General features: G+C 39.3%; 1 protein-coding gene across 4 annotated transcripts in view; it reads right to left on the bottom strand.

The window, feature by feature from the left end:
• gask1a (golgi associated kinase 1A) overlaps positions 1–14,176 on the bottom strand; it is a 70,336-nt gene extending 56,160 nt beyond the window's left edge. For all 4 annotated transcript variants that reach the window (XR_014622965.1, XM_084357565.1, XM_084357564.1 and 1 more), the window contains exon 1: positions 13,890–14,176. Coding sequence is in view for 2 of the 4 variants with exons in the window: in XM_084357565.1 (XP_084213691.1) it covers positions 13,890–13,892 (3 nt within the window). In the remaining 2 variants the exon portion in view is untranslated. The remainder of the gene's footprint in view (positions 1–13,889) is intronic.
• Between the last annotated feature and the right edge of the window lie 1,444 nt (positions 14,177–15,620).

The following is a 15,620-nucleotide window of genomic DNA, read 5'->3' on the forward strand; positions in this document are numbered from 1 at the left end:
GCTACAAAAGTAGGAGCTCCCAAAAAAGGCTGCTCTTCCATATAATATACCTGGCCGTGTACTAAAAACATGCCGATCAGCTAGCTTATGTTATTACTGAACATCTTACTCTCACAGGAGAGTGAGATGTCAAGCCATCATCATTCCTGTACCTAATAAAGTCTGCTGTGTCCAGTCTAAATGATTACCGCCCTGTGGCTCTCACCCCCATCCTAATGAAGTGCTTCGAGAAACTGGTTTTCCAGCACATCAAAGATAACATCCCTGCCAGCTTGGTCCCCCACCAGTATGCTTTTAGAGCCAACAAATCCACAGAAGATGCCATATCTACTGGCCTCTACTCAGTCTTCACACACCTGGAAAATAAGAACAGCTACATCAGGATGCTGTTTGTTGACTTCAGCTCAGCATTCAACACAATCCCACCTATGAAGCTTTTTGGAAAACTAAACACTCTGGCCTTGTGTACAACGCTCTTTAACTGGATATTGGACTTCCTCACAAACAGACCCCAGTAAGTCTGGGTCAGTAGTCACACCTTCTCTATGTTAGTGCTCAACATTGGAGCCCCCCAGGGCTGTGTGCTCAGCCCCCTCCTGTTCACACCGTACACCCATGACTGCATGACTCACAACTCTATTGTGAAGTATGTGGATGACACCACCATCATCGGCGGTATTACAAACAACAATGAGAGTTCATATCGGGAGGAAATCAACATTCTTGCAGAGTAGTGTACAGAGAACAAGCTATTGCTCAACATCAGCAAAACCAAAGAAACTGATTGTTGATTTTAGAAAAAAGGAGGCAAAGACACACCCCGCATCTACATTAGTGGAGCTTAGGTGGAGCAGGTGAAGAGTTACAGATTCCTTGGAATTACCGTCACTGAGAACCTCATTGCACATCACCACCCTGGTTAAAAAAGCACAGAAAAGGGTCTACTTCCTATGGAAAATTAGGATGGCTATATTCTGGAGCCAAATTCTGGTAAACTTTTACACAAGAGCAATAGAAAGCATACTGACATCACAAACTGGCATTGTTTCGTGCACAAGTCAAGAAACAAGAAGGCTCTACAGCGGGTAATTAAAACTGCCTAAAACATCACTGGTACTCCTTGGTGAAGTGAGATGTCTCTGCACAGAGCCCAAAGGATACTAAAAGACAACACCCATCCCAACCTGTTTACCCTGCTGCCTTCTGGCAGAAGAAGTATCCGCTGCCATACCACCAGATTACGGAGCAGCTTCATTCCTCAGGCTGTTTAAGTCTTAAACTTCCTCCATCCTCAACACTCCAAATAGATGTAGCAGGACTTAGGGACTATTTCATTTTTCTGAAACGCTGTTCAAAAAATGACAACTACATCTACCTTGTACCTTGTAAAATGACCTCATTGACATCATCAGGGATTATTGTTCATAGAAGACTGTATACAAATGTTTTCAAATGCAGAAAGCTGATCCTCATGCATACAAGCAAAGATGAGCCCTGAAAGGATACTGAAAGCCTGTTTTCTTGAAATTTAAATTAATCAAGAGTATGGTCTAGACCTGCTCATGCTCATGAGATGACTTTTGTTGTGAATTGGCGCTATACAAATAAAAACTGATTGATTGATTGATTGATTGATTGATTGATTGATGGAAGAAACCTGGAACATCTGCTGGGACACTGAGGCAAAGAGATGCGTGCATCTTCCTCCACCTTCGCCCTTTCCTAGAGCCTTTATTAGTTCAGCTTACATGGTAACAGGCAGGGTATGCTGTTATTCAAATAGACAGAGAAAATTGAGAAATGCAAACTGTATGAGGAGGTTCTGCTTGGTCAGATACAAGTTTTGTGTTGTTGATATGTGATGACATCAGTTAGTTACTCTTTTGTGCAGATCCATTGTGTGAGTATCAGTCATCAGCTATGGTGAATCTTCTTCAAAATGCACTAACCCACATTTATCAGTGGTTTAATACTGCAGTCACTGACCTATTTGACTCATCTGAAAGCAATGCTTTGGTTAGATGTTATGAATTTTCATTTACACCATTTACACCATTAATATCAAATCTACATGTAATTTGTAAAGTGATGAGTTTATAGAGCCAGAGGTCTCAAACTACCGGCCCATGGGCCCCTCCTCCTCCATCCTGCTCTCGACCTATATATAATAAAATCCGACCCACAAAATTATCTTTTTATTTAATTATGTTTCTTAGTTGTTTCACGTTTAAACTACGCTTACATAAGCAAATGAAATGACAACACAATTCTATTTTTAAAAAATGCAAGTTGACTTTTACTTTGAAATAGACTTGTCACAGGAAATGCGATGTCTTCAGTTAGCAACGCTGACATTCATCAAAAATGCATCTACAGCGCAAAACAGCTGTCATTTTTAGGCATTTGTAGACAGCGGATCAATTTTAAATATGTCTGGGAGTAGTTTTATTTAGTCTGTGACTAATCTAACAAGGAACTGTTAGATGAAGAGCTGTAGGTGACAGGCTGCACATCTCCAACTTATCAGAGAGGTAAGTTTTCTCTCATTAATGCTATCAGATTACCTGTTATGAGTTGAAATCTGACATATTACCAAACAGGCGCGATTGCTTATCTCTTTGACAAGAAATCCTCTGCCATTGTCTTGTCAGTCAGCTGTCTCCACACTAAAAGTTAAATATGACTCCTGTTGTGCTGCAGCTCTGTTGCTGACGCTGCTGCTGCACAGAGTAGACACCTCCGGTCAGAGCGTCGTTGGACTGTTGATTTATGGCGATGGCCAAGTAATTTAATCGGTGGAAGCCCCAACACTGTGGTTAACCGGATAGCCGACTTCCACAGCAAGCATAGTGCGAGGTTTAAATTAGTTATTTATTAGGAAAAAAGATTTGCACTGTCAAAAACTAATGAATAATGACCTAAGAGATGTCTACTTCTGTTTGCATTTTTTTGGTTAACTATGAAGAAAATATGAGAAGTGCTGCCAGGTGTCTGGCAAGAAATAAAGTACAGATTCATTTCATTTGTTAGTTCAGTGCAAGGTTTCAATAAGTTATTTCAGACTTGGGGGGAAAAAAAACATTTGCACTGTTAAAACTAATCATAAAAATGTATATGAATTGCTGTTTGCATTTTAGTATAGTTAATAATGGATTTAAAAACAACATTTTCAGAAAATATTGCGCTTTCTTATAGTATTTGGGAAGGTGTAGTGACCCCCCTACGAGATGACAAAAACGGCAGTGGCACCAAGCTTATCTGAGTTTGAGACCCCTACGAATTTTTAACTTTAGCATTGCTACTTAGCTCAGCTCATTGTTTTGATTTAACAACACACAACTTTTCTGTTTGGTTCAGTCTCAATGCTCTCATCAACTACCAAGTTAGCATCTAGCTTATGAACACAGTGGAGCACTTGACAGCTAAACAGCGCGATAATTTTCTTAGGAGCTGGTGGAGACCAAAAACAGAGCTTAAAAGAGAGGAATGATTGGATTTAAATTCACCAAGTGGCCAGAAACAGAACTCGATCTTGATCTCTGGAGATACAAAAGTTGCTCCATATTTGCTGGATTTGTAAACCAAGTTCAAAACATTAACGTTTTTTCACAGACCATTTGAAGTCATTGATTAAGCACATTTACATTCACATTTAGACCATATTGCACTGTGATTTGCAATACTGGCCTTAAAATGAGAAATTTGGATGTGGTTTATTCGTCAGACTCCAAAATTATAATAGGCCCTCATTTGCACATTGTAGAGCAGGGGTCTCAAGCTCAAATTAGCTTGTGGCGAATGCTGTGCACTCCCATGAGACATTGCATCTCATAGGAGGGCCGCTTCACCATTTACATACTATAAGAAAGCGTACCAGTAATATTTCTGAAAATGTAGTTTTTTAATTCCATTATCAACCTAATAATACAAAAATGCGAACTGCAGTTTGTATACATTTTTAAACTAATAGTTATAATAATAATAAACTTTATTTTTATAGTACCTTTAAAAACGAATTTACAAAGTGCTTTGACAAACAAGCAAAAACAGGAAACTCAGGAAGACAATATTACGTTACATTTACACTCAACAGTCAAGCCAAACACAAGGAAACATATTCTAAGGTGGAGTTAAACCAAGAAGGTGGAACACAATATAAAAACACAAGTCAATATACAAGTAAAAGGAATAAAAGCGGCAAAAACAGGCAAAATCACAGAGAAAAAGTATTGCAAATAAAGAGATAACTAAAAGAATAAAATAGATAAAGGATGATAAGAAGACAATAAGAAGGCAGCATCACATCAGGGGAATGAAGTACAGATACATAGATTAAGAATAGTATAAACAGTAAAGGATAATACATTAAAAATAAATACATAAAAGCAGGAAAGGATGGTAAGAAAAACACATCACATAAGAGCAATTAGACACAGATACATAGACTCAGAACAGTAAAAGGAATAAAAAGAAAGACAAATGAAAAATCAATACAAAAAGGCTTACATTTTCACATAAGTCTAAAAAAGTGGGTTTTAATATTATGTTAATAATATGTTATTTGAAACAAGTTACTGATTCTGCAAGCTTTATCTCCTCAGGAAGGTCGTTCCAGAGATGAGGGGCCCTGATGGCAAAAGCCTGGTCACCCTTAGTTTTGAGCCACAACTTTGGAACGACCAGAAGGGTCCCATCCATTACTTTATTTATTGCCAGACAACTGGCAGTACTTCTGCTCATAGTTTCTTCACATTAAACAAAAAGAAAATGTGACGTATACGTTTGTATAGACATTGGTTTGTGCAAATCTTTTTTCCGTATAAATAATGTGCTCTAACCTTGCACTAACTGACAAATGAAATCACTGAAAACATTTGCTAGACACACTTGCTCACACAGCTGAGCCACATTTTTCCTGATGGTCACAGTTGAAACCGTAAGTACAGCTTTAAGATAGGCATCAGTATGCCTTGACCTGTACTTGCATTCATTAAAGTTCATGGTTGAGAACAGTTTCTCACACACAGTATGTGCTTCCAAAAAGGCACATTATGTGACTGAACACTTTGGACAGCTCTGGGAAAGATGGAGGGAATTCTCTCAGAAATTGTCCAGTCAGGTCTGCTTTTCCCTGTGCCTCTCTGAATTTAGGTTTTAGCTTACTGTTGCACTGCAAGACAATAAGTTCCATCTGCAAACCATTTGGGACACTCCATATCAGCTGAGAAAGGGTCTGCAAATAGCTGCAAAGTGTCACGCCTTGAAGTCAGCATAACACTTCAACCATCAAACTCCTGCTGTAGGTTTGCAATAGCAGAGGCATATTCATCACCTCTGAAAGCTGTGCCATCTTCCACAAGTCATCTGTATCCTCTGAAATGACAGACGTTTTTTGCAGACAACTGACTTTTTCCACAATCTCAGTTTTGTGGAGAAGGCTTTCACATTTTTATAAGCTGCTGTGATGAGCTGACCAGGGCCCTGCAGCTTCAAGTTATCCTGGATCCACGAGCCAGTATGGATCATCAAGTTCAGGAATTCTGACTCGATGTGTTATTAACATCTTGTCCATCGTTCATTGAAATCGTCATCAGTGTACTAAGACTATACTAAAGAACATGCGCAGATGGACAGGGACATTTTTTGCACACCAAGCCTGCTCAAGGTTTGTCCTGTTCCTCTATTACTTTGGGGGAACATTTCTTGTTTTTTTCAAAACATGTCTTCCTGGAAAAAATTTAGTAGTAGTCCAACTGAAACAATTTCCACTTCCTTTGCCTGTTTCTCATTTTCCAAACACTACCTCATAATAAAATATGTATCTCACAGCCACAAAACATCTCTTTTTGTTCAGCACACCAAACCAATCTTACCTTGAAATGAAAAAAGCTTTGTTAAAAAACTTTGTTGTGAGTGAACCGACTTGATGTTTCTTTCCTTTGGCAAAAGAATAAAGGATGCCGTGCTTTACGTTTTTCGTCTCTGTGTGTAGAACAAAACCCAGACATCAGATCAAATCTCTGAAAGTAATTACTTTGTGGCACAAAAATCCTCGCTTCATGTGGCTGCAACAGGAGTGCACATGTGGTTGAATCTATTCCACATTGCACATTCCATTCTACTAAGAGGAAGGTGCAGCAAGAGAGGAAACATTTACTGAGAAAAATGGGAGCCAAAAGATAGCTGAGGCTGACATTGCCAATCATTTGCTTACAAACATGAATCATGACTAATTTGGGGGCCGGCCAAATCACATCCACCCACTGTAAGCAAAAATTACACACAATAATTCAAGCACAAATAGCAAAATGTTCTCTTATTTTCTGGTTGAATAGAGCAACCTTATCATGGCTACATGTCAGTTTTTGAATAAGGCTGGAGGAAGACTATCACAGCTGCCAAAACCACAGCCCCGCTTAGCCCCTCTCCTGAGACTGAAATATTAAATCTAGATGGTCAGTGGATGTACAGGTCACCACTGCTGCTTTGTTGTATTTTGGAATCTACTAATATACCTTTACAGGGATATAAACCCTCCGTGCTTGAGTCCAAGCCATACCTTGTGGCTGTTCATTTCTGAAGATCTTTGATGGCGGAAGCATGACACCTCATCATTAGCTGTCTATTACACAAAGTTGTTTGGAGACGGGTTAACACACGCTTGAGAGATTTTCATGTTTTGTTCTACGACACAAAAAACATTAGTAAATACTCTAAAGTACTCTCTTACATTTTTTTATTATATTTAATTTAGATTAAAATAAAGCGCTCGCTAACAAGTGACTAAATGAGACTACGGAAGTTGTTCGAGATATTAAATGTCATCACACCGAACATGGAGACTCATGTACTCATTAATCCTTTAAAGGCCGACTTCAGCTGAATACTAGTGTTATACAGTGCTTATAAAAAGTGTTCACCCCCTCGGATGTTTTCCCCTTTTATTGCTTTTATAAATGGAATCCTGGCCAATATACGAAAGATTTCTACAAAGTAATGTCAATTAATTAAAAATATATAATGTAAAATGAGTGATTGCATAAGTATTCACCCATTTAAAGTGACTGACCTAATTCAACAGAGGACCAGCTAATTGGTGCTAGTAGTCTCACAATTAGTAAAATGGAGATTACCTGAGTGCAGTGAATGTGTCTCAAGTGATTGCAGTACAAAGACACCAGGTCCAGTCACTAATTAATCATTATTCCTGGCTACAATTACAACACAAAGCAACTCTGTGAAAAGGTTATTGAAAATTATAAGTCAGGGGATGGATACAAAACATTTCCAAGTCACTGAACATCCCCCAGAGTTCAGTGAAATCCACCATTAAGTAATGGAAGGAATATGACACGTTTAAATCTGCCTAGAGCAGGCCGTCCTCACAAACTGAGTGACCGTGTAAGAAGGAGACTAGTGAGGGAGGCCACCAAAATACCTATGACTACTCTGAAGGAGTTTAAAGCTTCAGCAACTGAGATGTGAGAGACTCTGCATACAACAACTGTTGCCCAAGTTCACCCAAAGGCATGTGGAAGACACCAAGGTCAACTGAAAGAGGGTTCTTTGGTCTGATGAGACCAAAATGGAGCTTTATGGCCATCAGACTAGACGCTATGTTTTGCAGACACCAAACACTGCACAACACGCCAAACACATCATCCCCAATGTGAGGCATGCTGGTGGCAACATCACGCTGTGGGGATGCTTCTTGGCAGCAGGTCCTGGAAGGCATGTAAAGGTAGAGGGTAAAATGAATATAGCAAAATACAGAGAAATCCTTGAAGACAACCTGAGTCAGTCTGCAAGCAAACTGCGACTTGGGAGAAGATTTATTTTCCAGCAAGACAATGATCTGAAGCATACAGCGAAAGCTACAAAGAAATGGTTTAAAGACAGTAAGGTTCTAGAGTTGCCCAGACCTCAATCCAATAGAGAATTTGTGGCTGGACTTGAAAAGGGCTGTTCAAGCCCTATCCCCATGCAACCTGACAAAGCTTGAGCAGTTTTGCAAAGAAGAATGGAGTAAAATTGCAGTGTCCAGATGTGCAAGCCTGATTGAGACCTGTCCACACAGACTCAGTGCTGTTATTGTGGCCAAAGGTGCATCTACTTAATACTGACTCAAGGGGGTGAATACTTAAGCAATAATTTATTTATTTACATTTTTAATTGATTAAAGGGGAACTACCGTTTTTTACAACCTGGACCTTATTTCTAGCATAAAATACTATGATTTACTCACCCAGATAACTTTGGTGTCATTTGGCGTCGTTCGGACAAAATTAGATCCAGTGGAGCGCCGCGTATATCCATATAATGCGAGTGATCCGGGCACCGAAGCGTAGCCTCTGTGAGCATTATCTGCCACGAAAGTAGTTCATTTCACCAATATTTTGTTATGATACGCTCGTGCTATTCCCCTCTGAGTCCGGGCTTGTCTGTTATCAACATCCAGGGTCTGTAGGTTGACCTACTACCTCTGACCTGGTAGACCTGGTCATCTCTGAGCTGCGCACGCACCCGCGACAGCCGGCTTGTTTACCTGTAGCTGCTACTGCTAGTTTGACCCCGGATGTTGATAACAGACAAGCCTGGACTCAGAGGGGAATAGCACTAGCGTATCATGACAAAATATTGGTGAAATGAACTAGTTTTGTGGCAGATAATGCGTTATAGAGGCTGCACTTCGGTGCCCGGATCACTCGCATTATATGCATATACCGGCGCTACACTTGATCTAATTTTGTCCGAACGACTCCAAATGACACCAAAGTTATCTGGGTGAGTAAATGATCATATTTTATGCTAGAAATAAGGTCCAGGTTGTAAAAAACGGTAGTTCCCCTTTAAATGCTGTAGACATCTGTTTTCACTTTCACATTTTATTTTGTATATTGACCATGATTCCATTCATAAAATTAAATCAAAGGGAAAAAAAATCAGAGGGGTTAAATACTTTTTATAAGCACTGTAGTGAGACTTAGAGGTGATGATATTGAAGTCATGTGACTGCAATGTAGTTTGTTTATAGCCTAGCCTTAGCTTTTTACTTCTGGTGAGGGGGGGACTGAGTATCTATGATGATAGATAACCATCTTCAGGACAGAGAACTGAACAAACACACATCAAAAGAGATAAAATATCCAACGAGTAAGGAGAATGCATGGTGTAACGTCACTTTTGCACATGGCAAGCTATTCAGATTAAATTTGTTGTTGCATGTAAACACCAGGCCCTATTAATCCCATCCTATGTAAACAGTTGACCTGAAATCCTCAATTGGGACGAAGAAATATTGTCCATGTAAACATAGCTACTGTGGATCAAAGTAAGAGATTGACTGCCAGGCATTATGACTATGTTTGTATGTTGGTGCTCTATGATACAGCAGAAATTACTTACAGTCAACATTGCCTATTTGGATCCATCCAGAATGTAAAGAAGAGGATTTTATACAAAGAAAGTATAGAGAAATCTTTAACTTTACTTTAAAACCACCACTGACTCGATTTAGTTTGACAACTCTCTCTGTTGCATGCAACTCTCAAACTCTCAAACATTTTGGAGCAAAACTGGCAGTAGAGGAGAAAAGTTCAATATAGAATTGGTTTTATCCTTAGGGAACTGTAAATGTGCTCTGTATATTTCTGAGAATTCCAGCCAGTAGCATTTCATATTTCTTATGTATAAGTAGAAAATTACACCACGGGAAAGGAAAGGGGGTCAATGCTTACTGCCTCTGCTGAGCAATTTCCTGGGGGAAAAAATCAGTTTCAAGCAGGCGAGTAATATCACGATAAATTGCTCAGACTGACAGGCAGGCCCCACCACTACCAAACCATTCATTTAAAAATGTACATTGTTTGTAAAAAAAGACCACTGGCCTCTGCCTGTCTGCTCTTCACACCTTTCATCCACCTCTGCTCTTTCCTCCAGCCCATCAGGCATCAAAAAGCAAATGACTTTTAGCACTGAGCTGTTAAAAAACCTCAACAATAAACACCAGCACTGACTGAAACACTGTGTTACCATACTTATTCCTGCCTTTACGTATCATTATGTTTATTCTCTGTTAACACCCCCCTCTCTACCTTCTCTTTATCTCTGCCTGCCTGGTCTCTAGTAATGGACAAATCCAATGTCACAAAGTTTCAGATGGCAGCAGCTGACTCATGCCAGAAGTTGTGAGACAGCATGCGTCTGCATCTTCCCACTGACTGCTGCTTTTGCAAAATGTGCTTACTAAGCATGTTTTATTTGCTTCTATTTATCATAAACATGTCAAATACACTTTAAAGCCAGCAGGACGCCAGCTTACAAGGGGCCTGCATTCACTAAATGAAAAGCCTTGTTTATCACTTGGAGCAGGAAGTTTGTTTCCCAAGCTTTTATTTATTTATTTTTTAAATTGGGTAAATGGACACTTTACACTTAGATTCCAATAATACCCTCACTCCTCCTCTACATTATAAAACCTTTATCAACCTGTTTTATTACTCTTACTGTCTTTCCTGAATATTTGTTGGTACAGAAAACTTGACACTAGCAAACTGAATGCTCAATTACAAAAAAAATGGTAAAAAGGTATGTTTTTCTGTATTTTGGGAACCTTTAACCCCATTTATACCTTACAAGGAACTGCTTTGACGTGTAAGGCAAGTGTCATGTGAATGGACAGCACTGATGGCTGAGAGCTTTTATTGGTAAGAGTGTTAGCTCAGCTATGCTTCAGTCATGTGACCCTCAACACCTCGTAGTGGTCCCTCAAGAGTCTCCTGGGGATCCACTGCTGTATGGGCTAAACCTATAATGTCTTTGCCATGGAGGTTGTTAGCCAAATTGAGCTAGCAGGAAGAGGTGCAAGATGATGATTTATTTTTCTTAATGTTGAACCAAGACCTGTAAACACACTTCTTGGAGTACCAAGAGTTCCCATATGTAAAAAAGTAGTATCAAACCTTTTTGGGCTCCAGAGGAAGGTGCATGTAATTTAATAATAGGCTGGGTAAGAAAATCAATTCACATAAGAATCGACATTCAGAATCTGTTCACAATTGTCAAAAATCGACTTTCTTCATGTTAATTAGCAGCTGGATGTTGACGGAAAGAAAAAGGCGGAACTAAACTGCAAGGGTAACGCAGCAATTTACAAGCGCACACACTCTAGAGTTACCTTGATGTTCATCCTCAAACAAAGCAGTGGTTGCAAGTGTTTCATTTACTCAATGACTGGATAATTACCTTTGCAAGACGAACATTAAGCAGGCCACACGTTTGTGATGACTTTTTTGCCGTCACGAAACCTTACAACATATCATTAACAAAGTGCGAAGTATATACAATAACACACGTACGTAGGAAGTACTGTATGTATATTTCTAGATTTGGTCACATTTTCAGAAGACCTATAATAAATTCATGATTGAACCAAACTTCGTGAATGTTTTTTGGTGACAAAGTAGTATGCGTTCCACTCATTCCATCACAGAAAATGAGAGTTGAATAGAGTTGAGTAGAGTAGTACATGTTCTTTACAAGTGTATGTAAACTATTGACCACTTCGATCTTTACTTTTGCACCTATAATATCCATTATAAATGATGGATTAGCTGCTCTATATATGTGTGTGTATAATAATAAATGTCTCATAAATTACCCACATTTTTAATATACAATTACAATTAATATACACAATAATTACCACAGGGAGTTGAAAATGACCTCTACTTTACTAAGTAATAATATTCTGTTATTTTCCAATAAGCAGTGTATAAACAGCTGGTAATTTCTTTAATACATTTCCAGTAAACTTCCAACTCATTTTCTAACTAACTAACTAAGCTGCAACAACTTACTTCAATTTAGTGGCCTGCTGAAGTGAAGTTAGACAAATACTAGCCGAAAAATTTAAATGACATGATCAGCAGAAGTTAAGCAGAAACCATATGGAAGTTTCCTAGAAATGTATTAAAGAAATGACATACTTTGATTCCTAACATAAATAAATTATGTTTATGATTACCACCTACTTACCATTTAAAAATTGGGAAATTAAGTGTCACCATTGAGGTCAGATGGCACTCATTAAGTTACCCTGGCAGGCCTCGTGAAAAGATACCAAAAATTGAAGTGACTGCAGGGCTGTGGGTCCTACTACTGTCAGACATGGTTGTGGTATGTGTGTGTGTGTGTGTGAGAGAGAGAGAGAGAGAGAGAGACAGAGAGAGAGAGAGAGAGAGAGAGAGAGAGAGAGAGAGAGTGAGACGCTGAGACAGAAAAAACAGAAAGATTGGTTGACTCAGCCTGGAGCTCCAAGCCACACTGTTCTCAATTCAAAAATCTACAGGAGTGTGTTTGAAAAAGCTCATCTGCTCACTAAAATCAGTTAAAGCATGTCTACCCTCTATTTTTCTTTCTTGGTCCACACAGATTTAGACATGGAGCAAAGGAACAGGAAAGCACAGCTGAGAACACAATGAGCAGCAGCAGGGCAACAGTCCCTGGTGTTTAACATGCAAACACTGACTATACTGTCGGCCTGTATGGTTTGTGTGCCCAGCACTGAATTCCAATGTTGGCCCAGCGGCTGAAGAACAGTGAAGTTCAACCTGAGATCTGCAGAGGACTGTACAGTTATGTTTTAAACAAATATTACAATCATAGAAGGGAAAGCAGCAGTGAACGAACAGCATTTCACAGTTAAAAAGTTACTCTGAAACATCTATCTGTTGCTCCCATTGAATTCCAAGTGCAATAACAACCTAAATCAACTTAAATGTATGTTTTGCATTTCCACTACAGTCTACAGTGGGAATTACAGTATAATGAGAGGTTCTTTAGTCGGAAAAAATAGATAAACCTGAGAAGAGATGGAAAGAGGAAAATAATGAGAAGAATAGAAGAAAAGAGAAGGAGAGAGAAGGAAAGAGGAGGAAGGAAGAGAAGAGAAGAGAAGAGAAGAGGAGAGGAGAGGAGAGGAGAGGAGAGGAGAGAAGAGAAGAGAAGAGGAATGGGCAGAGAGTTTCCCTCTTGGTTTCCATGTGGCAGTTCAAACGTGGAGCCTGTCTGCTCTGCATATGGAACCAATTTGAAATGTAAGACTATAAGGGCAGCTCGAAAGACAGACGGTCACCCAAAAGGGGATAGGAAAACACTGTTTTGACTTGACAACTAAAAACTATGTATGTAAAACTATTATGTACTGATTCACTAATTAATCTGCCGAATATTTTCTCAATTAATGTAATTAATGTAATGCATTTATGTAATACATGGTGGTCTGACCTATTTGACGTCCCTACTGTGCTTATTTTATGTACTCGTGTTGTTTTGCTAGCATGTTTAATATTAGCTCCCCAGCAACATCTCAGACTAACTGCTAGTTTTGGATAAACTCAAGTTCTCGTTTGCTCTGAAGTTTCCAACATAACGTTAGTGAGAGTATTGTTATTAATGAGAGATATAACAACATCTAAAATTAGATGAACGAGATGTAGCCTATACACTTGGAAATAACACCATGAAAAAAAAAAAATTAAATTGTAAGTAAGCTAGAGAGTGATGTCAGGATTTTCTACCCGGAAGTTATTGTAAACACACTGTGACTGGATAAACTGTGATTGGTTTATTGTCCAAATATGGAATGTCCTTTGTTCTAATGCAACACAACAAATGCTATAAAAACAGTCCCTTATCCTGCATCCCTTAAACCAAACATATAGGTCAAAATATGTCAACAATAACACTAGGAGAAGATATGTGAAAACTACTGACATCCTTTAAGTTTGAGTCATAACTGAACTCGCATCTATAGGTCCCTTCTCACCGTGTCCCGTCTTGTCTCAAACTGTTTAAGACGGCTGAAGGGGAAACATTAGTAGTCTTACCATGGTTTATATCTCAGTTCCAGTGCATTCCGATCCAGCCTCTTTAAAGTCATTTATCGCAAAGACATCCCGTCGACTGGAGGCTGATAAATCTCCACAAGAACGGACAGCCGGTGGTCCTGAAGTTGCAGCAGCGCGCGACTCACTCAGTAACTTTAGTTTGGAAAATCTTTCCAGAGGGAAGTAAACACAACTTTCTGTTTTTGAAAAGTAATCTAAGTGAAACGGGTAACATGACCATACGGTCATTTTCTACGCTGCAAACGTAACATTGATTGGCAGGCTGTCACGAGCCCAGCTCCACTTCCCAGGGGAACGCGCTGTTCCACGCGGGCGTCTGGGAAAGCTGATTTCAAAGTAAAAGCCCTGTGTCTGGAGGAAGGACTCCGCTTGGAGAGAAATATGAGAACTCTTCCTCCACTACATAATACCGCTTCTCCCAGCTGCCAGAAAACGCAGGTCATTTTAAGTTGTTCTCCTTGTAATGAAAATAAAACTTAAGGTAATGCAGGTAAAAGTTTGGCTATCATAATTCATAAAATAACTTGAACGTATCACATCGCATTCAGTTAGCCTATACAAATCCTGAGAAAAACAGTTTTTATCTCCTTTGAGACAAGGAGTGTCACTGACCTCTACTGGTAACTGTAGGCTATGGCTTACATTGCTGTCATCCATGATAGGCAAACATAATTATACACTGCTCAAAAAAATAAGGGAACACTTAATCGTGACAGTATAACACCAAGTCAGTTAAACTTCAGGGATATCAGTCTGTCTATTTAGGAAGCACAAGTGATTGTGAATCAATTTCACCTGCTTTGGTGGGGAGGAGCACTGCCAGAGCCCTACAAAATGACCTCCGGCAGGCTACTGGTGTGCATGTTTCTGACCAAACTGTCAAAAACAGACTCCATGAGGGTGGCGTGAGGGCCCGACATCTGTTACTGGCACCTGTGCTCACAGCCTAGCACTGTGCAGCTCGATTGGTATTCGCGAGAGAACCTCAGAATTGGCAGGTCCACCTTTGATATATCATGTTTGTACTAAACAGGCATGATATGGGAAGACTAAAGAGGTATTTATTCATACATAGTCTTTTTTAAATACATAGGCTTACAGACTCTAAAGGACACAGCACAGCCCACTTTCTTCAGCACCGTATTACTTGCTGGTTGCCAGTCTTATAATGACAGGTGATTCTGAACGTCAAGTCGGGTCTAATACCAGCTTGTCTGTCGGTGGGATCGTTTTGTAAGCTCAAGCAAATTTTAACTGAACACTTAGCCGCCACAGAATATAATTAATTAAACTTCAATCTTACCGTTTCTGTGTGCTCCTCCAAATCAACACTGCTTGTCACTTGAGGATCATGATGGCCAAACAGTTGTTTTTTTTCTGTTTGGAAGCCTGAGGCTATAATGCCTGCTTCCCTTTCACTTAAAGCTTTTCAGCTCCTCCTTTACTTTTTGCCATTTTCATCTGATGTCACTGTTGTTGATGCATGTCTCTAGATTGTTATCACAACAGGGGGCAAGCAAGGCCATTGGTCAAAAAAATGTCCCAGCAAGCCTTCCTTTGTAACTTTTGCGAAGAAAACAACCAAATTAAATAAATGGTGGATAGCCTAAGTCTAAACATTGTTTTTTATTTGTAATAAATACTTTTTGGAAATTCACGTAGCCTAAGGAAAAATATAAATAGATAAAAAATAGGTTGTAACTCAAATCC

The sequence above is a fragment of the Pagrus pagrus genome, assembly GCF_965226575.1.
Source record: "Pagrus pagrus genome assembly, chromosome: 7".
Taxonomy (NCBI): Eukaryota; Metazoa; Chordata; class Actinopteri; order Spariformes; family Sparidae; genus Pagrus; species Pagrus pagrus.